Source organism: Diachasmimorpha longicaudata, chromosome 5 (genome assembly GCF_034640455.1).
Source record: "Diachasmimorpha longicaudata isolate KC_UGA_2023 chromosome 5, iyDiaLong2, whole genome shotgun sequence".
Taxonomy (NCBI): Eukaryota; Metazoa; Arthropoda; class Insecta; order Hymenoptera; family Braconidae; genus Diachasmimorpha; species Diachasmimorpha longicaudata.
In genome coordinates, this window is record NC_087229.1 from 476762 (window position 1) to 501833 (window position 25072).

The 25072-nt window shown below is 35.7% G+C and overlaps 1 protein-coding gene across 4 annotated transcripts in view; it reads right to left on the minus strand.

Annotated features, from left to right (window-relative positions):
- The window catches only part of LOC135163145 (uncharacterized), a 63978-nt gene that overhangs the window by 13770 nt on the left and 25136 nt on the right, over positions 1–25072 (minus strand). For 3 of the 4 annotated variants that reach the window (XM_064122367.1, XM_064122365.1, XM_064122366.1), the window contains exons 2-4: positions 9311–9485; positions 4808–4906; positions 784–2161 (exon numbers count right to left, since the gene is read on the minus strand). In XM_064122367.1, coding sequence (XP_063978437.1) covers positions 784–2161; positions 4808–4906; positions 9311–9485 — 1652 coding nt within the window. The remainder of the gene's footprint in view (positions 1–783; positions 2162–4807; positions 4907–9310; positions 9486–25072) is intronic. The other variant, XM_064122368.1, reaches the window with a different exon arrangement.

Below are 25072 nucleotides of genomic sequence, written 5' to 3' on the forward strand. Positions count from 1 at the left end.
ACAAAAAAAAATCATGAACAACGTGATAATTGATAACTGCTGCTGCCATAAAAACACTTCGTTATGATTTAGTAAAGAAAGGAAAAACTAAAAAGAAAGAAATATTAAATATGTGACAACGGCAGATGCAACAAAGCGATGAGATTCTGTCCCTTGAGGAGATCCACTTTCATTTGATAGAGAATTTGTCTCAAATGTTTTGTTCGCTGATAAAATGAGCGAAAAATTTTGTCAAATTTATTCCATTCTTCTCCTTACGTTAATTCCAGATCATTATATGACGTCACTAAACCGCATTTACCATCATCAATTAGCTGCGAGGGCGCTCGCATGGGATTCCCGCGGGAAAATTCTGTGAAGTCTTTTTGGAACTTTTTTCCGGTCATTTCAATGCGGAATAGTGAAGTCAAAGCGTTCGAAACATGTTTCCAAAAAAAATTTTGATTTTTTTTTCGTTCTTCAAGTGGATCACCCACAAACATTTCTCTCTATCTACAACAAAACAAGAGGCGATGGAGGCAAAACAACAGTATCGTCAGAAAATTCGTCTCAAGTCCTCCCTCTCACGCCACTTGCTCCATAAATCCCTCCCAATTAACAATGAACAATTTCGTTGTTCGATCAATATCACTCGCATCAGGAAACTACACATTATTAAGGAGCTCTCGTTGTCGTAGTCACCCATAAAAACTCTGTCATCTCGTATGAAAATCAATAGTTGAATAAGAAGAAGTCAAGAGTATTTGATCCAAAGTTTTGGTGGGTTGGATTGACTTGACTTACGAGTGAACTCCTTGATGAAGTTGGACGTTGTCTTGTTGCCCGTTGGCCTAAACTCGTGGGTGTAACTGTTATCTCATTTTCCTCATGTTCATCTCCCGGTGATTTAAGTTCCCCAATAGTCGTGGTCTCCAGTAATTTCACTGTTGTTGTTAGCGTTGTGTCATTCGATACATCTTTGACACTGTTATTTGTTGTTACTGTTATCTCATTGCCCTCAATGTCCTCATGACTATGTACCTGACTGATTTTACTGAGTATCTGTGCTCTCTGGTATGGGCTCAAAGTTGTCGGAATGTCATCGTAATTGTCAGAGCTATCAGACAATTTTTTTTTATTTTCTCGTCTTCTTGTCATTGGTGTGGTACTGCGTAGGGTAACATCACTATCCAATGATTCCCTACCGATTTGATCGTTGACCGGTCGTTTACGAATGATTTTCATCATTGTCACACCCCCCTGATACCTCTCACTACCACGATACTGCGATAATCTCGATTTTATTCGTTGGCGAATTGTCGTCGGTGCTGTTGCAAAATTACCCCGACCAATGGGCTCATCACTGAATTCGTAGGTGATCGGTTTGCGAGGCGACTGTGTTGGCTTAATCTCATTCAGATCTTGGTCATTATCATCAGTTTTGGTGATGATTTCGGGAATAATTGATGTGTTTGTCGGTGTAGTTTCAGTTGTTTTAGGAGATAAATCGATTTTAGAATTTTCAACGGTTATTTTATGATTTTCAACGGTCACTTTTTGACTTTTATCAGTCACTTCGGTAATTCTTTCGGTTATGTAATTGTAATTGTCGTCCTCGTGGTGAACTGTTGGATATTTAATTATGGATTCAGTGATTTCATCGTCAAATTTTGGCGGTAATTTGAAGGGCGATGGGGAACTGACGATTATGTAATTCCTTCTTGTTGCATCCTGATAAGGATTATCGATCCTATCGCGATCGCTAATATTATTTTTAATAGTCGTTATTGGTGGTTTTGTCGGTGTCGTTGTCGAACTAACGTTTGTCACGTGTCCGACATTGTCATATCCATTTGACACAGGTGGTGTGACGTAAGCGGGATGAAGAGGTCGTGATGGGTGCGTTGGACTTACGGATATGATGTTACGACGCAGGCCATCACGATCACGCTGTACTTGGCCAATTGTTGATGGTTGGCCACGGTAGACTCGCTGTTGACGGTCACTCTCGATTTCGGAGGCTGGCTCGTACTCCTCGTCGGGGTAGGTCGTGCGTTGGGGTGGTTGACGGTGGCGGGAGTGACGCTCGGGGAGCTGGGTTTGTTGGGGCGGTGGTGGAGTCGGCTGACGGGCGGCCTGACGTTGGGGCGGCTGACGCTGTTGATGGGATTCCTTCGCGGCTCTGGGGATCAAAGCAATCAGTTGGTTATGACTTGGAGATATTTTCATGGAGGGAGAGGAAAATTGGGGAGAACATTTGCCAGAATGTCTGGACAATTTAGTGGTTGAAAAATATTATACGAAAAGACAAATTTACGAATCAATTGTGAGTAATTTTTCTACTGCGAAATGTTTTTATGTTTTCGTCGCCAAACATCAAAGCTGATATTTGCGCCTCATTTGACCCTAACGTTTGCCCCATTTTACAAGTTTATGCAACCGAATTTCTATCTGCATTTTGATCAACTTAAATTCCTCTTTATTCAAAAGTGAATATTCGAAAAATATTACTCTTTTCAAGCAATAACACGACTAGAAAAATTTACGAATCAATTGCGAGTCATTTTTCTACTGTAAAATGCTTTTATATTTTTGTAGTCGGCCATCAAAGCTGCCATTTGAGCCTCATTTATTCCTAACGTTTTCTCTGTTTTACAATGATTCTATTGAGCAAAATTTGTGTCTGCATTTGGAACAACTTCGAAACTACTCCCTCCTCAAAAGTAAATGTTCGACACATAATACTTTTTTTTCATCAATTTTTTAACTGAATAGAACTCATTAATTTTCTCATCAAAACACAGTCAAATTAATTAACCACCGCAGTCGTACAATTTCGCCCTCATGACTGGGACAAATGAGATGGCATAAAACGTACCGAGTGCAACGTCCAATTCGTATGATAGCTTTTGTACACAATACGTTATAATGAGTACCCAGCGTCACTGTTTAACAGTGGGGGGGCCCCATTTGTTATTGCGAAATGCACAAACAGTGGAGGAAAATTGCGAAACAGGACCCAAACGCGACTCAAATGAGTGTCGAGCCAGATAGATTGTTGTGTCACGATAGCGAAATTGATGAAAATCATAAATAACTACATCAAACGAACCATTAATACAAATACTGGTTGATCATCGTTGAGAAAGAAATGTTTCTACCATGAAAAATATCGATATTATTTTCTCCTCAAGATTATTCCCATCTAATCGTAAATTGTGTAATTGGATAGTCAGGGGAGTGCTAAAATGCGCAGAAAAATAAATGATAAGTTGGATTAATACCGGATGATTGACCATGCATAACCCAATTGCCTTCAGGATATCCATCCAGCATCACTTCATCCACTTTAACATATCTTTCTCTTCCGTGAGTGGAGGAAGCGGAAAGAACTGACTCAATGTAGATCGGATGTTAAACTCTATCTCTCATTTTTCATTATCATACTGTAAAAACGATGACTCGTCATATACTCATATAGAACGATAAAATGATTTTTAGTATAAATTTACCTCTGTGAAGAGCTACTTTTTTAAAGTGTATTTTACCTCGTTTGATTTTTCAGTGGATTACGATATCTAATTAAGACTCAATCATCAGTTTTGAAGGAATTATAGGCCATATTTTCTGATTTTTCGTTTTTTGCAAATTTTTGAGCAACCGTCGATATAATTGGCGGGAAAAAAATTGCCGTTTTTGAGTGTTATTATTATTCAATGGCTCACAAAGTTTTTTAACCGCCGACAGTTTTCTTACTTTCTCGTTGGACTCTTGCAAAAACCCACAGAATTTTACCAAAAATTTCGAAAAACTAGATAGACTTGCACGCAAAATGCGCTATTCTATAGTATGTGGTGAAAGAGAAAGGAGTATGAACTTGTTTTTAGATAAAAAAATGAAAAAAAAATTGTTGAATGAAATTATATATCCAAAAAAAGAAGTCCGTGTTCCATGAAATATATGTATTTTATGCGTTAAACTGGGCATTTAATCAAATTTATTGTATTATACAAATTTAATGATGCAATTGAATGGAATTAAATATATATATAAGAGTAAAAAGGCAAAAAAAATTGCGGTAATAACTAGTATTTCCTGTTTATTACAAATAACTATTATTCCCAGAATGATATATACAATATATTATGATAATGGAATCGTATCATGATATTTAATTTCTTTGAAAAAGGTATTATATTATGTGATACTTTGATACAATAAATTTTAATTAAGGACTAGGGTATGAGGTGCCGTGTGTGCCTTATAGTTTAGAGTATGAAAAATTACTGAAGAGAAAATTTCAAATCATATATATAGTATGTAATATATATGTTTACTTTGAAATGTATAGCTTAGCGATGTACCCAAATAAGCTGACAAAAAACATTACATGCTTTTTTTAAGGGACAGATGCATGGTCATTAACCATGAAAATTTTTGAGTCATTAGATAATGATAAAATCTAAAAACGGCATATTTTTTCACATCCAGTTGATCCCCCGTTTTCGCGAAATTTTCAAATAATATGAAAAATGAGAAGATATCGGAAATAATTCCTTAAGACGTCTTAACATGTATCATTATATAATTTGTAGTCACATATCATCAGTATTTCACTACTTGATGTTAGTATTTACCTAACATCAAGAATAGATGGGGCAAAATCATCGATTTTTGCGATTCGATTCGAAATTGGGACTGTGTGCTTTTTGAACTGAGATCAACATTAAAAAAACACAAATGTCTTAATTCCAGAAACAAGTTTTTCTGGTGCATGTGCCATGGATGTATCAAAGTCGTAGAGAATAGTGAGTGACGGATCATTCACCTTTCGAGCAGCGGGTCCTCGACGTCGTCCTCCTTTGCACCTCCACTGGAGTCCAGGCAGCCTACGTTGCGAGGCCAATCACAGGTTTGTAACTCATGGCTGACACATGGAAACATAAAAATTTTAACAATACAAATTTTTTTCCTGAATTGATTGCACTGTCACTTCTGCAAATCCCCCACCAACTCAAACAAAACAAAAGTCATAAAGTAAAAAATGATAAACAGAAAAGTCTGTCGATGTAAAAAATTAAATTAAACGAAAACTTATTCAATTTGTCTAGAGATGTTTTAAAGAATGAAACTGGGCGAAGGGAGAAAAAAATAAGTATATACTAACAGAAAAGCATACATATACCTAGTATATATTATGCATACCCATAACATATTTGAAGGAACATTAGAAATTTGGTAAGTTCAGAAAATGGAGTATTTCAAATATTTTTAAAGGTTAACATAATGGGAATAGGTGAACTTTCACAACTTGAAAATCTGTTGATGCAACTGATAAAAAATATATTGAAATATATTGAAATCTAAGGCGAATGAGACCAAGAGGGGGAAAATGTAAAATAGCTAGTGTAATATTAATAACAGAGCAAATAACCCATTATACGTGTTGCATCCCTTTAAAAAAAACATGAAGGGCATATTGCACAGTAATGTGGGAGCCGCGTGGGCATTGTAATTGACACGAGTCCTTGTCTCGCACGTATTACAATATTCCGGTTTAAAGGAGGGCGGGCGCTGATAATCTAGATCTCTGGTTCCGCATGCCTCTGCAAAGCCCATGGGCGCCCAGCGATCACTCACAAATGAATGACCTTGCTTTCTTCGCCTCCCATATTCCATCACTTATCGATGAAAAAAAAACAGAAAATGAACAAAGAGGAAAGGGATTCAAACTCGCGAACCCGGAGATTTTGCAACGTTATAAAAAGTTACTCTGTGCGTGGGATCTAGCACAACTGATCGATAATGTCATATGTCAAGTCTATTATCGTTATGGAAATGATTATCCTACTTACGTTTACCGTTTAATTTTTTCAATTTGTGTAAGATAATTGAGGCGTTTGAAATTATGATACATTTCTATAGAACCCGAGGATAATTTTCATCACAAATTTCTCTGTATGCGATATTTCTTGGTTCTTACCAGAGAGAAAAAAAGAATAAATGGATTTTTTTCAATCCTTATCATCTTTCTCTTACTATTTCTATGATTGTCCTAGCGTAATTCTTATATCATCGGGGAAACCACAAAGAGAAGATGCGAAATTGAATGGAAATTAAGAAAAAGACTAAATGCATTCAGATTCTTGTCGCACGACAGTCTCTGTAAAAAGTTTATATGCGGTAAAATACCCGGGATTAAAGCGCAATATTTCAATAGTATCCAGTCTCACGGATAGACATCTGAAATATAACAATATATTTTCCATTGTAATTATTATTTTTCATTTTATTTTTATTTGTTTAGTGCTGAAACCCCAGAGTTCAGTTAGTTACGCTATTTTCATTTTACTTTCTATGTATATTTCTTCAGTTTAAAACATCAAGTATTTTAAATTTTGACATTACTAGCTTTTAGACATTGACATACCTCCCCGATGTACTTGTGGTCAGCGGAATCTGCAAATTTTTTCAACCTCCTTAGTTTCAAGGAGTTGTATTTCGCTAAATTAGCGATTAATTTTGAACGCTCCCGATGGTATACTGGAGCATGCCATTGTACGTGATCGAATTCTTGCATTGTAACTATTGTTTATTATGCCAAGTTATGAACTTTAGGTAGTCGTCAGAAGCAAAACGGTCATCAATTGATATTTTTTTTGTAACACTGCATTTACAGTAGCTTTATTGCTTTTGAATTTTCCCAGTTTCGAATTCGAAAAAATTTCTACATATTTAATATTAACGAAATTAAATTTGATATTTTTTTAAACATTCCCTTCTTATGAACAAATACTAGAACTTGTCTCTCAAACCGTCGATCACCTTTTACGAACCCTTAAGTTTTGTTTTTCGAACGTTTTTTTTTTCTAACAGAAACGATAACTGAATTGAGGAAAAAATAACGATTCCAAATGTCATCGAATGATCTAAAAAAATTTTGTAGTTGTCGATAATCTTTGAATCAACTAAAAGTATATAGCTACTTTAAACACAAAGTGATTCTTTCGCAGCTACTTTTTTCAACTGTTCGCCATAAAAATGTAAACAAAACATTCGAGTAAATATTTAACACGACAAAAACCTCAAAATTGTGGAATTCTTTGTTTCGGCAATCTCCAAGGGTCGTACAATAACAATCATAATATAATAATAGAACGGCATTCCACGACAGCAAATATTTTCCCTTATAACGCTCTCACTGGAGCGATATATCTCACGGGTTCTGTGTATGCAGTGCAAACAATACATGGGAAACTGATTCTTTAATGCGAAGTATATTATTGCACTGGTGCAGCGGTACACTTCGCGCTGGAATTTATGTACGATGGCCGAGTGCGCTAACAATTTTTAACACGTGTATTCACTTTCGCTGGCGGCATTAAATCCACATTAAATCGTAATTTTACATTTTTATTGTTATTATCATCTAAATTTGTCTTTGAACGCCAGGAATTTGAAAGTTACCGTATAATTATAACAATTATCAATTACCAATTCATATTATTAATCAATATCAATTCATTTACAGATTATTGAACGAACTCTAACGTAAATTAACCTCGTTCAATTATTCATATTATCTTTTGTTACTCTAATTTTGCAATGCCTTCAGAATTATCTTTTTTTTCCCGAAGAATCTTTTAATTTTTGACTTATATCAGATTCTTTAAATTTTAAGTCATAATTATCATATAATTAATGACATAATAATTGGAATTATATTAAAGAATGGTTGTTTGTTAGGAATTAAGAGGGCAATGAAGAATGGAAACTACATGAGATATAACAACCAGAGTAAGTGTTAATTAATTTCTTTAAATTTAATTGTGTGTGTGTGTGTGGGGGGGGGGGGAGATTTCGAGACGTTAAGAGACAGCGTTAACAGCGTTAATCTGAACAAATGACGAAGGCGGCGATGGAGATCGCTATTGGGAAGTGGTGATCTGGCAGTTCGTCTAACAACGCGAGCGAGAGCACTAGCGTCTTAGAACTATTATTTATTAACATTAATACAAGGACGTATTTGAGTTCGTCGTCGACGTGCTGGCCCTATGACCAATACGTTCTATGAGCACAGGTTCGAGTCCCATTGATGATGTGCAGTTAGTTATAAGTATGTGAAGTTAGATGTGTGAGAGAAATTTTTCGAGGTTGATCAGAGGCTTTAGGGGTATGGAACAAAGACGGTCTTATGCAGGGAACCACCGAAATTGGTAAATAGAAATACGAGAGGCATTGGATCGTGGCGACGCAGGTCGGAACTTGATCGTCAAAACAAATGACGATCAGACGGTTGATGGTGACGGATACAGCGTCAAAGATCTTCACTAGGAACAAAATCAGTTCAGTTCGCCCAGCAACGCGGGCGAGAGTACTTCGCACATAAGCTTCCAATTATTCTTTGAAATTATTAATTAATGTTTGCTTAAATCTAACGATTATTTGTATAACAGTTTACCGCTATAACCAGCATTATTCTGTAATAAAAGAGTTATTACATTACTATTTCCACAAGTGAAATACTTACTACAGATGTAAGTTAACATAGAGATAAATACCACATAGGTGCTGGAAGGAGCTGTGTGAATTTGGCACCCCACTTTCACCGATTGAAGAATTTGACTGCATATTCAATTGACCCGCAGAGGAGTAGAGTAACAATTTTTTCGTGTGTAGTTAAACCATTAGGCCAGAATTCGTCTTTTAAATATCCCAATAACATCGTTCATTCAAGACATAACACCCACAAGTCACCGAAGTACAACATTGAAAGGAGATGTGAATAAATTCATGAATGTTGAATTCGCCCATAAAATTTTGGAGTTGTCTCGAAAATTTGTTCTTTGGAGGCATTTATGCCTCAATTATATCAAGGTAAACATCATCAGATACAAGAAGTTGAAAGAGCATCATCAGCAGGAGTGACCAGTACTTTAAAGACTTTAAAAAATACATAATGCAGAAAAAAACAAACTTGAGGTTGGACAAAGTAGTTCTTCAGCATTTGAATACGCTCAGTGGCTCAGTCAAATTCTTCAATCGGTGAAAGTGGAGTGACAACTTTACAAAGCTCTGGGAAGGGTGGGTAAAGGATCACAACGATAATACCATCGGCACCACTTAATTTATTTTATTTATTAATATCAACATAATTCTGTTTGCGTCCGTCTTTACTAGTATTTTGCTAAACATCTCTTCAATATACGAGAGCTATTCTGAATTTAAAGAATTATTGAATGAAGTTATTTCAATACTGTTACAAACTTTTAAAATATTTACTACAATTGCTTAATTTTTGTGGATAGTGTTTAGTGATAGCATTGCTCACCTGTACATGAGACCGCCGGTGCAGGACTCAAGTAATGCGCCTCCAAATACACAGACGTAGTATTGAGTGCAGTCGCGTGGATGTGCGTAGTAGCCAAATTCTTCGGGACACTCGAACTCCAAGGCCGCATCATTACGGCTTGCGCGAGGACTTCTCGGTGTATTTCTTTGACATCCTGGAACAGACAATCATAGTATTCGTCTAATGAAATGTTTCATATTTACTGGTAAAAATAAATTCAGGTACAATTTAATGGGTATTGCCAGGTAATAACAATTACCCCATCGTTTTTCATTATTTTTTAATGAATTAATTTTTTTTTCTGTTTTTTTTATACTGTGGAAATGCGTTTAAGACATGAGATTGAGATAAGAAGATGATTAATTTTTTTGCTAAAAATGTAATGATCATCAAATCATATTTTTTGTTGTTTTGCTAAATCTACTTGTTCAGAATCTACGATCAGGAACGTGATCGCGAGGCATCGGTACACATCGTCGAAATTTGGAGGTTCCACTTAATCATACATTCGGTTACAATCATAGTGGGCGACTATTAGGCGGGCGTTATCAAATAATCAATTGCATATATCAGGTTCGACAGCAGAAAAGCATCAGAGGTAACTATCATATATGCGATTTATCATATCAACAATCATACAGTCCACTATTAGATTACGGCGAACTCAACATTATTAAATAGTGTAAATAGAAATTTGTAAAATATATCGACATTGCCTCAGGGCTTAAATCATGTTATCATTTATTAATCCCCACCTAATCACTAACTTCCGGACCACGACACATAAGAAATGAAAGAACATCGCCTCAATTTCATCCACTACTACTTTCGAAAATACAAAAAAACGAGATTACTCACAATACTTTGAAGAAATATTTTGGAGATATTTACCAAATGCAGTATTCAGTCTTAAACATGTAAAATTCTGAAATCAACCGTTAGAAACAAGAAATTTCCCAACTTTCGTAGAAAAGATAAATTCTCAAATTTCAACGTTGGTTTTTGTCCTATAGAGTAGTGAGCTTATAACACATAACAGACAAACCTTTAAAATAGTCACAGAAGTCTTTATGTAATGGAAAAATTAGTCACCGCTTTTTATAAAATATAATTTTGTCACCAGCAGGTGGTTTTGACCTTCTCCCTTTTCCCCTGTTTGTACGCTTTCAAGAGAAGCCTAAGGCTCAGAGTTGCTCCACAGACCACCCATACTTGCCTCACCCTCATTATTATTTGTCATAAACACTTTTTCATCCCCATCATTTTTGGAAGGAAATGTTAAAATGATGAACTCCAGTTTTAAATTAATTCCTACTTAGAGAGTTAAGAAAATACATCGAGACAGTATTCAGTCCTGATCTCCAATTCCATCGAATATCCGGTTTTTATGTCGTGTTTAGATACAGATCAATGCACCTGTTTTTAATATTAAATGTATTTTAATTGTGTGTGATATTCAATTAGTATGAATTGTGTTACTTGATTCCTTTCACCTAATTAAAAACATCGCTACTTTCGGGTGACTAGTTGTTGGTAGGTGTACAGGAGAGCGTTAACGCACCAAGGAGTATAACTGCGATGTACAACCTCAGGGAAAGGTCAAACTTGGACATTTTTCCCGGTACACAGCGGGAAAAGTGCCAGAAAAATTACTATGCTGACCACTAGAATCGAGTTGCCAAATGCTAGAATAATCTAATGTGTTTTACTCACATCTAAAACTTCTTATCAATACCATAAATTTTGTAGTGCATTTTGCGATTAATATGTGAATTCGTAAAATTTATGAAACAGCACTATGAAATTTAACGGTCCATCATTTTCTATTTTAGTTTAACTGAAAAATTGATAGAAATCCTTTAAAAATTCGTATCTAGATCAGTTTATTTTACTGTGCCTTCCGTCATTTTTTACTGTGCTGCACAGTAATTTTTCGTTAACTCATCGTGATTGGTTAACGATGCGCGGCGAATGTATCCGATGATTGCCGACGGTGGACTTCGTCATGGGATCTGTTGCATCAGCTGTTTAGCGTGCATCCCCTCGTCTACCATTAGACTTTTTATGAGGCCGACATAGAAATTTTTCCGAGCCGATAGAGAAATTTCACTATGTGGCATAGTAATTATTCTCAGTCCGACACTTTGCATCGAGATTGTAAGACAGCACAGTCATTTTTATCGGAGTCACACTATACAAATCCACGGATTTTTCTCCCCGTGTACATTCAGAAAAAATGATGAAAAATCTTGGCAAAAATGAGGGCATAAAATATACAACCTCACTCGCTTATTTCGTTCTATTTTCAACTAAAGAGCGGAAGACCAGTGTTTTAATTACAATTTATTTTTCTAATTTCGTATGATGCGAGTTCCGTTTGCCTAGTGGAGTATATCATCGACGAATCGGGAAACGTATTTACTACGGCGCTAGTGAACTCTTTTTGTTCAGTCGTTTCTCAGGGAATACTGTACACTAGTTTTCACTTTCATTAAATTATAGTGTCAATTTCTCAGGATTCAGTCGGCAAAAAAATAAATACTCCACACGAAGAGTTGAAGTAAAAAAACTGACGCATTGAAGCAGCATTTTAAATATCCTCTAATATCTGATTAATTAATTGGCTTAAAAATTTGTATAATCTATTCACCCAAAATAAATGATCTCTTAAAGTCAAGGTAACTACAACTCGGATTAAAAAACAAACATTTGACTCCAATCGAACTTATTAAATTAAAAAAAAATTGTTTGGCTGGTTTTTCATATATTACAGAAAAAAAATCAAAGTTTTTTATGAATTTACATGTTTTCATTGCCATAATCCAAAGAATTTCACAACTAATTTTCATTTTGCCATCAGTTTCCTCGAAATAAACTCGATAAGTTTAAGTATTTCCTCTCTACTTCATTACCATAGGCATTTGTATATAAAATCGAGGAAGAAAAAAAATCTGTAACATTAGAGCAGCGAAAAAAAAAACGTGACATTTATGACGATGGGATCGGTTTCTGCATAAATATTCTGGAAAACGTGTTCGCTCGGCCATGTCGACTGGGCGTCTGACCCAACCGGTCCCCATTTCCCTGTATCCCACCACCCTACATCTAGCACCCACGGGGCATTGGCATCTAACGTGCACCACAGAGTGAGAAAATAAAATTCAATGAAAAAAACGAGGAAAAGAGGAGATAGAGGCGATAGCATTTCCGCGACTGTTCTGTACGGGCGTTGGGTTACGATTATATCGGCACTCTCCACACACCTTCTCTCTCTCTCTCTCTCTCTCTGAACTCGTCTGTGCATCGATATGGCCGTACGGTTGAATTTTCCGGAGGGGAATCACGAACACTCATTTTGCTCGGGGTTAATTGAGGGTTTTGCTATTTTTTGTTTCTACGATTTTCATTTTTATGTCTTTTCTCCTGTTGAGATCACGATACTTAACGCAAAATTTGTGCTTTGAATTTTGAATTTGATGTCTTTGCATGGAGAGGCAAATACAGAAAAACTACGTAACTAGTCACGTAATCGTGAATTGAAGAATCGTTTCAGTTATTTTTATCTAAAATCGTGGTAAATCCGCATATGACCATCGGTTCATAGGAAATGTTTGCCGATTATTTAAAAAATGCGAATTAAAAATCCAACAAATTATGTAAATAACCTACATTATAGGTTCCATCACTATAAATAAATAAATAAATAAATTTAAAAAATCATGGTAAACAATAGGAGGCGAACACGAAATTTTATTATTTGTTCCACACTAATACAACGGATTAGAATGGACTTATTACAAATGAATGGATTTTCCGTGTAGACACTGATAGAACGATTCAGCTGTACCAAAAGTAACATCTTAATTACTAAATCGATTATTTAATAGTTAAGAAATCATGGCAACGGTCAAGAAACCTTAGTTAATCCAACGGGAAACATTCATTCATTAATAATTATCGAATGTAAATTTGACAAAACTTATGTGACTTGAGATGTGCCATTCAAGTGAGTCACTCGTTAACTATTAACGAATACTCATTGGGTCATATTCACCTGTACCATTCGCCAATAGTTCACGAATTCGTTTGGAATAAACAAATAGTTCTTTCAGGACATTGATAGAAGAACTGGAAGGATTCACTTGCGACAAACGAGGTTTTTAGTGTTATCATGACTTGTTAACTATTAAGTAATTAAGGTAATCGTTCAGAAGTCATTTGATAGAAGTAAATCGTTCTATCTACATATGTGCGGTAAATTTACGGTATCATCAGGCATTTTTGTTCTAAAATCATAAAACATACAGTTTGCAAGGAGAGAAGTTAAAAGTACGGCATAGAAGGTGAAGATTACTCAATTATCGGTAAATATTACGTGACGAAAACCTTTATTTTTGCGGTCCTAAACACATACCCTCGGTAGTATCCACGTAGTGACAATAACAAACCTCTGGCGTATGGGTAAGATTTTTGGGTAAGCCTTTTCCCCTTTTTTTGCCAATGCACACTAACAGTAAATCAGGTAATACCGTCTCCATAACTCCAAATTGAGAAATGGACCACAGAACTATAGAACAAAACTATATCGGCTAGATTTAAGCATAATTTGTTATAAATTTGTTTCTTATTCGCCGAATTCTGTTACAAAAAAAGATCATTGTCTGACGTGCCAGAGTTCGTGAATTCAAAATTCACTTGAATTTTAAAAAACGATGCAGTAATTTTGATGGTGTTGATTCGTAACTTTTCTTATTGATGCAATACTTTTGCCGGCTGCAATTTTAGTCACACATTTTTTTTATTTATTAGTTTAACGTTATGTAGTCCCTATAAAGGATTATTCACACTGTCATTAAAGCTAAACTAGCCATTTTCCCTTTTCCCCTTATCGCCTAATTCGATTTAAATTCGTGAATTACAGTCAGTTGCATCTGCAAATATTTTAGTGGTAAAAAGTTAGGTACACCCTGATTCACTTGGATTGACAAATATCGTCTGTCTTTAGTCTACATATTTAGGACAGTAACAAAGGACGTGATCAAATTCGCCCCACGTTTACGTTTCTTCGAGTAAAGTTTACCGATCATCTCCCGCACTTTTTCCGTATTTTTCTTTCCATAATATAACCCATTTTTAAGGAGCTTTCGATGATTTCAAGGAACGGCGGCATTGAAAATAAAAAAAAAAAATTTCAACGCTTCCCTTTGGAAGCGATGAAGTGACAAATCGTTCAGAGCGAACAAGTGGAAAATGCGGATAATCTGACGAGGTCAGTGGAACGCAAAGCCATAACGAGTTACCACTGGAACAACGTGACGTTGACTATTATTTAATTTACCGGCGGTGCATAGGTAATAAAGTCAGTGAAAGAGGTGCGAAGAAATCCATTCACACAAATGATTCATTAAATCACAGTTGTTCCCAACTCCCACCGAGATTTTATAATCGATTGAGTTATCCCCGAGATTAGTGATCATTAATGAGCGAGAATCCAAGCTCTCCGGTTGCTCGTAAAAACTCAAGTTATGATCATTAACAGCTGATGGTAATACTCGAACATTTTTTGTGTGTCGCTCTGAGAGGAACATTCGAGTTGGTGATAAAAACTGTTTTGGATACGCCCACAGCAATAGGAAGTTGAGAATAAATGATAAATTCTTTCAATTTTATTTTCCGACATTTGTTGTCTTTCGGAGTTGAAACGCCGTAAAAAGACTCTTAATGTCCGAGAATCGATCCTCAACGTTTGGCTCGGATTATACTTTATTGTTCTCACTGCTAAGACTGGAAATTTATGAGTCTCAATGAGTAAAATAGAAAATTGTCGAGAGAGAGACGGTTTAGGATTGAGAGGAACACGCGAATTATTTATGATAATCAGTGGATGGGAGAGTTGGAGAAACTTCCGGCTCTTTTATGGGTAAGAAATCCGTCTAGATCAATAGGTTTCGAGGTATTCAAAGATGAAATTTTGAATTCTGTGGCGAAATGGTAAAACGAGATAATTTTACTCATCTCTGAGCCGAGTTTTTAAGCGTTATCTCCGAAACTAAGAGTGATGGCAAAATTTTTATAATAACATTTATTATAGTACTCGATTCCCCGCATAAAAAAGGTTATAATTAAAATCTGGCTACGCCCCCTAGATTTCGAGATATTCATCAAAAACTGGGCGATAGTCAAAAGAGTCCAGACCCTTAACTTATGATAAAAATTATTTAAAAAATATAATTTTTTAAAGCCACAGTAGATATTAATCTCCGGAATAAATTACACTCGTTATTCAGAACACGTAGATCCACGTGTTATTAGTTCCGGTGTTATGATTTGCAAAATGAAAAAGTCTCCAGGCCAATTTACATATAATAACGTTAACGCCAGGTGGATGAAGAGAGATTAATGCACGTCTAGAGGATCGAGAGCGATAAAAACTGGAGCATCCTGTGGACGAGGTGTGGAAAAACAAGAAATTTCATCGGACCTATTCACATGTCACGAGTCTGAGGATTTCACGGCAGGTCGAGGAATGAAACTCTTGTTAATTCCAGCGGGACAACCGGATGGCTAATAAAGCGTGATAACAATTGAAACTGTCTCCTGTGCTCTCACAGTGACTTTTTTTTATTCAACTTCATTTTTTGCCTTTCTCATGCGCCGTTATGGAGGTATTATTATATGAGATAGAAATACATGAGATCGGGGGAAAAGTTATTACTGGGGTATTTATCCTGGGGGAGAATCACACTGGCTCGTTAAATTGTTGCGAAAATCTTACTGGCTAGTGCCTGGGGAGAAGTGATTGTTGATTTTGCTTTTTCATCTCTTGTTGGGAGTCCAACTATAAAAAATATCAGAGATGCAATTTTGATTAAAATTTCATGGGATTCACGGACGAGACTTCTCGAGATGGAAAATTCATCCGCATTTTAATCATAATATAAAATAATACATAATTATAAAAATGATTTTTATCAATTTTTACAAAACAATTCACGTTGAATCGATATTTCTTATGACTTTTCCACTCAATTGCAAATTCCAAATGATTAGTTTTGTCACTGCTGCTATGTTTGTGAGCTTCATCTCATGGCACGATTCTCTTGGCTGAAATTTGGTAAATTCAAAAAACATCTTTTCGTAGAATTTGCGGTTCTGGCGGAGAAATCAAATCTCAACAGATGAATAAAGGAAACTCATAGAATTTATTCGCCCAAGTGTTAGCTAAATAAATAAAAATATTGAATGTAACTTCGAACATTTCACCGGTAACTGGCAGCAATATATAAGTCACCTGAATTAATTTTTCAAAATTACCGCAACTTTTCGTTTATCGAAGAAGACAACTACGTGTTCCAAATTAATTAGGGAAAATAGGATAATTGGTATTCACTCAGCGTTTGATCGATACACGTCAGGACGACGATAACGATCGAGCGAGCTATTCACCCATGTAAATGCTCGATGAATGAATGAATGCGAGGGACGTGGCTAGTCAGTTGAGTGACATTGAGAGTATACTCGGAGATGAGTATCGAAATCACTTGCTCCATTGGGCTTTCAATTCACGGGAGAGGAAAGTCGGCTGATCATCTGTGCGGTGCGTCCTTGCGAATGGCCTTCCAGTATCAAAACAAACTATTAATTGAAGGTGGAATCGTTACTTTTTCACTTTAGAAAATAGAAAATCGGGATTATCTCGTTGCAGATTGTAGCCTCGATGAATTTTACATTTTGTGGATTTAATTGCAATTAAAATTGGAAAATGTGGAACGAGTAAATAAGATAACCGTCAATTCTGAGAATTTTTTTATCTTGAATTAATGAGAATATCGAAACTCTAATTCCATTGTTACTAACTATCAACCATTCATGATTATTATTAATATTAGTATTAGTTAATTTAATATATTTAGCAATTCGGAATTCAACATGTGTTAGGCACTTTATTCAGTAGAAAAACAAAAACAAATCAGTAGTCACGATAAGTCACTTTTGACTAATACTGCTCAGTTTTTGATGAGTATCTCATAATGTAAGGGAGCTAGTAAAATCTTCATCATGACCTTTTTTGTGAAACTAATTGAGTTCTACAATAAAGATAATGACAAAAATTCAGCTATCTCTCTTAGATTCTTAGATATTCTTTAAAAACTTGAGTGAGAGATAACTCCACTTATCTCGGTTTATCACGTCGTTAATAAAATTAAAAATTTCAGATTAAAAAGATTGCACCCTAAAAAGGGAAAAAGTGCGCTAAACATTAACCAAAATTGAATGAAAAAATTAATTAGTCAACTTCAACCCTCTCAAAGCCCCAAATCCTTATTTTTCATCGAAAAATTCCTCTAATGACAAGTAAAATCCACGAAGTCGTGGAATAAACATAGTTGCGAAGTTTGCGAGTAGAAGTGAAAGTCATGCGAATGAATCGAGCGAGACAGCTAGACTGAACTAGCCGGGAGAGACGCCTTCTTCGTGAAAAGTATTTTTCGCGAAGAGAAAGAGAGAGAAGATCATTGTGGAACTAAACTGGAGGATGAAGACAGATTGGCGGAGGGATTTTGTGGATATAAAAGAACTGACGAGTGAATGAGTGAAAGTGAACTGGAATACCAATGTGGCTTCATGTATAAAAGGATAGGGGGAGGGGGAGGGGGCTCATGAAACTGGAGCATGGCTTGCATAATGTTGGACAGTTTGAACGGCTTACGGCGTTCCGTGTATACACGCTTGTCCGTCTATACTCGACTGAGTACCTGGGCTACTCGGCTCCTTCTCGTAACGTCCAATGCACTTCGATACACTCCATCACACACCGAGCATTTATTCATTTTTCCTTCCTAATGTAAGTCCCGCCACTGTGCAAACTTGAAATCCAATTTCAATTTCAACTTTATTTCTCTACATGTTTAGAATTTATTAATTGGCTTTTGCCATTTTTATTGATTTCTGACAGATTTTGAGAAGTATGAGCTATGATATTTATAGATAAAGACTAGAATGAATGAGACCTATTATGGCAATTGTCTAGCACTGATGACAGGGCCAAGCTTGGTTGACTCTGAACTGCAAAGTCTGGCGCTTCCTACGATGGGTCTGACTTCAACCGATGGCGATGTCAATCTGGGGCCAGCGTTATTTAGATAGGTCTCCTCAAAGTGATCCTAATTCTTAACCTGGTTCAAGCTTGTTGCCAGGTCCGGAAGTCCCTAGAGTGCATCTCTCCAGGCAATGGTCATACCACTGGAGTCATTAAATTCCGCAAAATTTATTGGAGTCGATTATTTTTTATTTTTATCGAAAAAATCAACGGTTATTTTATGTTAATGGATTGATCAATTCCAAGTTGATTAATTGAAACGAATCATGTTTGATAGTTGATTTTTATAACAACGTTATAACTGGAAAATAAACTAAATATATGTTAAATTTGCTTTCGAGTCTATTGAAGTCCAAGACCTGGTCGACACCAGACTTTGGTTCAGATTAAGTTGGATCAAACGTGTTTTATATTGGTGGGCTCATGTTGGGCCTCACCCTTGGACCAAGGTGAACTTCGCAGGGGTGGTCCAATGTTCCACTCCCAGCATATCCCACATTAGGCCCAAGTTATGACACCAGTCTAGGAACAAACTTAGCTTCTCTAGATCCATACCTGGTCCAGGTTTGATCCAATTGTTGATTCCTACCTGGCTGATTCATATTTCATCACATACATTTCACTTATACTTTACATATCACATTTTTGGCCATTTTACATGTTATGTCATTCAGATATTTGCAAAATATGTTTCGACATGTAGTTTTCATTTGCGTGGTTTATCCCAGATATTGTGGCTACATTAGGTGATAATTAATGATAAATTGGAAATAACTAAAGTTCTTTCAGTATTTTTAAATATTCCAGTAATCACGATCGCTATCAACATGCGTTGACGTAAAACTGTGTCTTTCACTCATGATCGTGAGGAAATATTTTCAAGTTGTTATGCAGAGTTTGAACGTGGTTGACGCTCGAGTGGACACGAGACGGTTTAGAAGGTGAAATTCCTTTTTGTTTTTTTTGCAAAAATAAAACCAGGTTTTCTACGAGACCGATAAATATATTTAGTTCTGAAAGAATGCCGAGAATTTTGCACTTCCTTTAGCTTTGAAAACGTAACAGGCAATTTATGCATTTTAAGAGACAAAAAAAAATTTATCATTTGACATTCAGCGGACTTATCACGAATGTCAGATACTAAAATCCCCAGGTAAATCTAAAATTATGCGTTGTTTAAACAAATTAAATTATGTTTATCTATTGAGACTAAAATTGTTTTCTTTATGATCCTCAAGAAACTAAAATTTCACTTCTCAAAAAGAAATTACAGAAAAATGCGATAATTCTCCACTTCAAAAAACTGCGAAACTCGTTTGAGAAACGAGATAGGATCAAAATGTTCTTTCAAGACATAATTGACCTATTACCCCTGGTAATACCGACTTTTTATGCAAACACCAGGCAAATATGAGAGCGGAAGGAAACGTGTACAAAAAAAACACCGAAAATAGTCTCATTCTTTTGTAAAAAAAATCATGAGTCAAAACTCTCGGTCTCTCGTAATCGACACAAAAATTCTGCGAGGTCACGAGTTACTGCCGATCCTTTACATAAAGGAACGAAAAAAAAAGCCACCGTTATGCAATCGAAATTTCGTGGCACGCACGCATTACACATTCTCTGGAGTCAGCGGATCGAAAAATCAAGAGGAATGAACGCCCACTCTTATCGAAATCAACACTATTGTTTGACGCCTTGCGATTATCAGCAACGAGTATACAATCTGACAACTGATTTCTTCATTTTCAGATTTATTATATTTTTGTGAATACACGAAAAGCCTCTTCTCATTCCGGCGTAAGATAGAAATTATGAATTAAAGTAAAAGAAGTCATCCACCACCAGTTTGAATAAAAAATTGATCAATCGTACCGTCCCAAGTGTTTCAAAATTTCCAATAATTTCGTAAGGAGCCAAAGAGGAAGGAAAATCAGCATTTCACATCACAATGATGACTTGAAAATGTTCCGAGAAAATGAGAAAGCAGAAGTCACGATTTGTCCATAAAATATTTGTCTCTTCCTCCATTTAAAAAGTCATAAATTCTCCGTTATGTCGTGCACTATTCCCACGTTATACCCACCCACCCACAATCAGAACTGCTCATGGACTTCGAAATTGTAAGAGACGGTTAATAATCTCCCGTAACGACATGGGATCGATGGCTTGTCGAAAAGCAGACAGAGGTCAATTCTATCGGCGTGTGAAAGATACCTTTCTATTAAACCGAGGGCGATAGATGCTGATGTGCATATTTTCTTGGTATAAAGTTATTATATCCTTCCCGATGTGGTATCCCATTAAACATCGTTGAATATGCCAAGCAAAGCAGGAAGATAGATTCATTCGCGTAATCTAAATGCAGTTTCAGCAAAAGAAAAACATTTAAACTCAAACTTCCCCCGAAAAAAAAATTAAATTTTCATTTAAACCGGCCGGAATGGTGGGGCGAGTTATGTGTTACTAACTGTTTTTTTTATCATTATAGCAGCCACAAGAGGCTCCATTTTCGACTACCAATAGCAGTCAACGTGGCAGAGAATCATAAACCCAGGTCCAACGTAAACAATAAACACAAGAGCAGCTCACCCAGTACAAGAAAATAAACATATTTTACTTTTTTTTTAAAGATTATAGAAATTAATGATGACGAACCAATGCCGAACACATTTCTCTATCTTAAATTTAAATTAAAGTAAAGTTCTTTGTTTCAAAGTTGTTTATCCTTAAAAAATATGTATCACTTGGGTCATGAGTAAAGAAACTTTAAAAAGAGAAGAAAAAGTAATGTGTTACTCTGACGAATATCGAAGCTGAGTAACGTTTCGTTGAGTTAGTACTTGAATGGGTGACCGCTTAGAAACACTGCTCTTTCAAAAAAAAAAAAAAAAAAATTGTGTGAGACCCAATGTATCCTTCTAGTCAGTGTGACAGATAGGGTAGGTAAGAAAAGAGTAATCGCGTGAAATTTTAGTGGCAGGATATTTGAAAAATTGATACCAAAAATACTAAATTTTACGGCCGCTGCCGAAAAAAAATCGCACATAAATAAGACATTGACTGATGTTGTTTTCTTGATTACGTTCCTTCTATTAGAAAATTGGTTACTTTGAAACGTTTATAGGAATTTTGTTGATAACATTTTCGAGAGAAGTAAATTCTCCGATTTTTATAAAACGATAGACATTTATCCGTTTGAAGTAAATGCTCTCCTTTTATCGTATAATGCATACACTCTAACGACCTTAAACCGGAGGGAACACATTCTAGAATACCCGAGTCTAGCGAACATTCGCAGAAGGGGAAAGCACCAAAACAAGTTTTATTTCTTTTCTCGTATTTACATGTGAATCTTCGATGGTAAATATACCAATTTTTGTAATAGGTGTATTAGTTATTACCATGCCATATGCTAACTTGTTCGACAGACATTCCGGTTGTAACTTCCTGCGGGACAGAGTATATTTTAAATTATAGATTTGTCGATTATATTTCATAACCTTCATCTGAATTTAATAGAAAATTGTATGTTCCAATTATCATTTCTATTTTGGCAAAAATTATCGTAACAGTCCCTACAAATTCATACGTTCACAGAGAAAGAAAATTTGTTCAAAAATATTTGGTAAATACAAATTAATTTACTTAGCGCCACTTCAATTTGCTAGTGCCATAGTAGATTATGGATAGGGATTGTCTCAATAATATAAAAACGATTTAACTATCAACTTTAATTATTTATTATCGCACGCAGAAGGTATATCTTTCTGGTATGATGTCTCCACATCAACTGACTCTTAATGACCAAAGATTTCATACTCTAGACGCTATTTATCAAAACCATTCTAAACATTTCGGTACTGTTGGGGGAAAAACTATAAAATATTGAGATGGACTGACAACAGCTGTAGACAGACGATTCATTTTTGTCCACACATATCAAGCACTCTCAATATGCCAAGTAAATATATTTAGCAAAATTTTTTTTTTCAGTTTTCAGTAGAAAAAATAAGGTTAAAAAATAATAGTTGAAGAGAGAACAAGTTGCATTCAACATGACTTGGTGAGTATGATCATCTAATATGTAAATATTCCAATTTGTAGAGTTGACATAATTTATCGATGTGAACGAATCATATTCAACTCCATTAAAATATGTATCAAATTAATTGTGAAAAACTTAAAGTTTCTTCACTTGAAACTTGAAGAGTAATTTTCTAACGGTGCACAATAATCCAAAACGGATGCGCCAAATGATTATTACCCTGCATCTCCCTCCGGTCATTGTCGTCCACCTGCAACGAATCCTGTTATCATATCTAGCGTCGAGGTCAGCCAGAAAAAAAGAAGGAAGGAGAAAAGAAATCCGGAGCGTCCTACCATGACAATCTTACTTCAAATCAGACAGAACGTTAGATTCAATTTCCCAACTTCTTTCACGCTGTGTCCTAAATTCAAAGGCGTTCAATGCAGATTCCGTCGAAATGAGGGACACACTGGAACCCACTGAGAGATCAATCTTCAGATTTTTTTTCAACTCGATACAAGAATGTCGAATAACGCAAACGGAATCACTGACCGTTACGAAGGCTTTTGGTGTTGTGCCACTGAGATTGAGATTTTATGGGAGTTGAGTATTTACAAATTGAGGGAATGTTTGTTTTGTTACTTATGTTTTTGTTTGTTGTTGACGTTTGTTATTACCGGAGGATTTTCATTGAATTGAGCAATTCAGTGGTTGAGGTGAGAGACAGAAGCAAGTCGATCTGGCAATCACTATTCAATTTATCTAATCATTATTTCAGTAGCAAAATGGTCAATTGGTTCAGGTCGTATTTTTTTTTTCAAAATGAGTTTTTGACGGAAAAAGATTCCAAGAGTTATGTGATACCTCTGCCGCCAAAAGAATTTGAATTTTTTTTTTTTAAAGCGTTTAGTTGACTTGGCTCCTAATTTGCTGATAATAAGTATTGGATTTATTAAATAATATCAAACGATTTGGTTATAAACTTTAATTCTTTATTATCGCATGCAGAAGGTATATCTTTCTCCTATGATGTCTCCAGAGCAACTAACCCTAACCCTTAGTAACCAAAGTTTTCCCACTCTGGACCCATTCGACAAAAGGCCCTTAAGTTCTCTCATTTCTTTCTTTTCCTTCTCTGTTTGTTTATCAAAACTGTTCTAACCATTCCGTCACTGGTTTGAGAAAATCTATAAAATACTGACATGGACTAACCAGAGCTATAGACAGACGGTTAATTTTTGTCCACACATACCATACCCTCTCAATAATAAGCTTTTAAATATTCGCAAAAAAGTTCTTTTTTTTTATTGCTAGTCAAGTCGCGCGCGATTCTCGCTCCTTAAATAGTTTGGGTCATTAATAAATATTTTAAAGGAACTAGAGGATAGTACGTATTTTCTCGTTGATAAATATCCTTAAAAAACGTCTTCCCGCCATTTTCTGAACAATCTTTTTCAATCACCAGGGAGATCTTTCGAACATCTTTCAATGATTCTTCTATCGAAAACCACCAAAATTCACTCTTGAATCACCGCAAACACCAGCCAAACTACTTCAGTAAAGAACTAACTAAATAAATAATTCTAAAAGAATGATAATTTAAAAAGAAAAAATTTCAATTTCATCCGAAGCGAGAATTGAATCCGAGTGTACTGGATATATGTTACGTCGGGCACTCTCACTCCAGCATTGAATTCACGATAAGAGCAGTCGTCACGTCACGAACCCGTTTAGTCTGACTACAGAGGGTGCCCCACCACTGGGGTGTGTCCCATAAACAATGAGAAAACAAATTTCCTCTTGCCAAAGAGATATTTTTCAGCCTAATAAACAAATCCCGGAAAGACAGCAAACCCCGTTGATAAGACACCCAGATTAAATTAACAAATGATTAAATCCGATTAACCGTCGTTAATCTAAAAGAAATGAAACATTATTCGCCAACACCCAATCACGTCTAAGAAACATTACAAAGAGGTGTTCAGCGCGCAGACATGACCTCCCCGGCATTCGAACGATCCCACGATCTATCCACGAGTCACGATTGCGATCGGAAAATATCAAAAGCATCACGCAAACACATTTATACATTGTAGAGAGCAATTTAAAAATTGCAATGTGAATTTTGATGGATAAATAACATTGATCGGATGATTCATGGAGATGATACGTCGACAGGTCACCTTCAGCGCGTCAACCACAAAGAATAAAGTGGTTAATACCGGGTATTGGTGAGGCAGGGGGCTTATTATCACGTTGAGAAAGGTGAAATCATGTCATAGATGTGACAGGAGAAAAATAAAGTGCTTCAAGTTACATAAAGATATCGTTTGATGCTGTGTACGTTTTTGGTAGCACTTGAATGTCATGAGAATACAGCGGCGATTTGGTGAGAACATTATGTACCGGAATATTTAATATTTATATGATTCAAGGTCAGAATAACAAGCTACCAAATTATTTCAAATTCGAGTAGCACCTGTTCAAACATCAAAGATTATTAATTCAAGTGTCGAAAAGAAAAGTGGTTTGTGAAATGTGACTTTCAACTAATCATTTATCATTCCAAAGATGAATATTTATTTTAATAAATGATATAATTATATAGAAA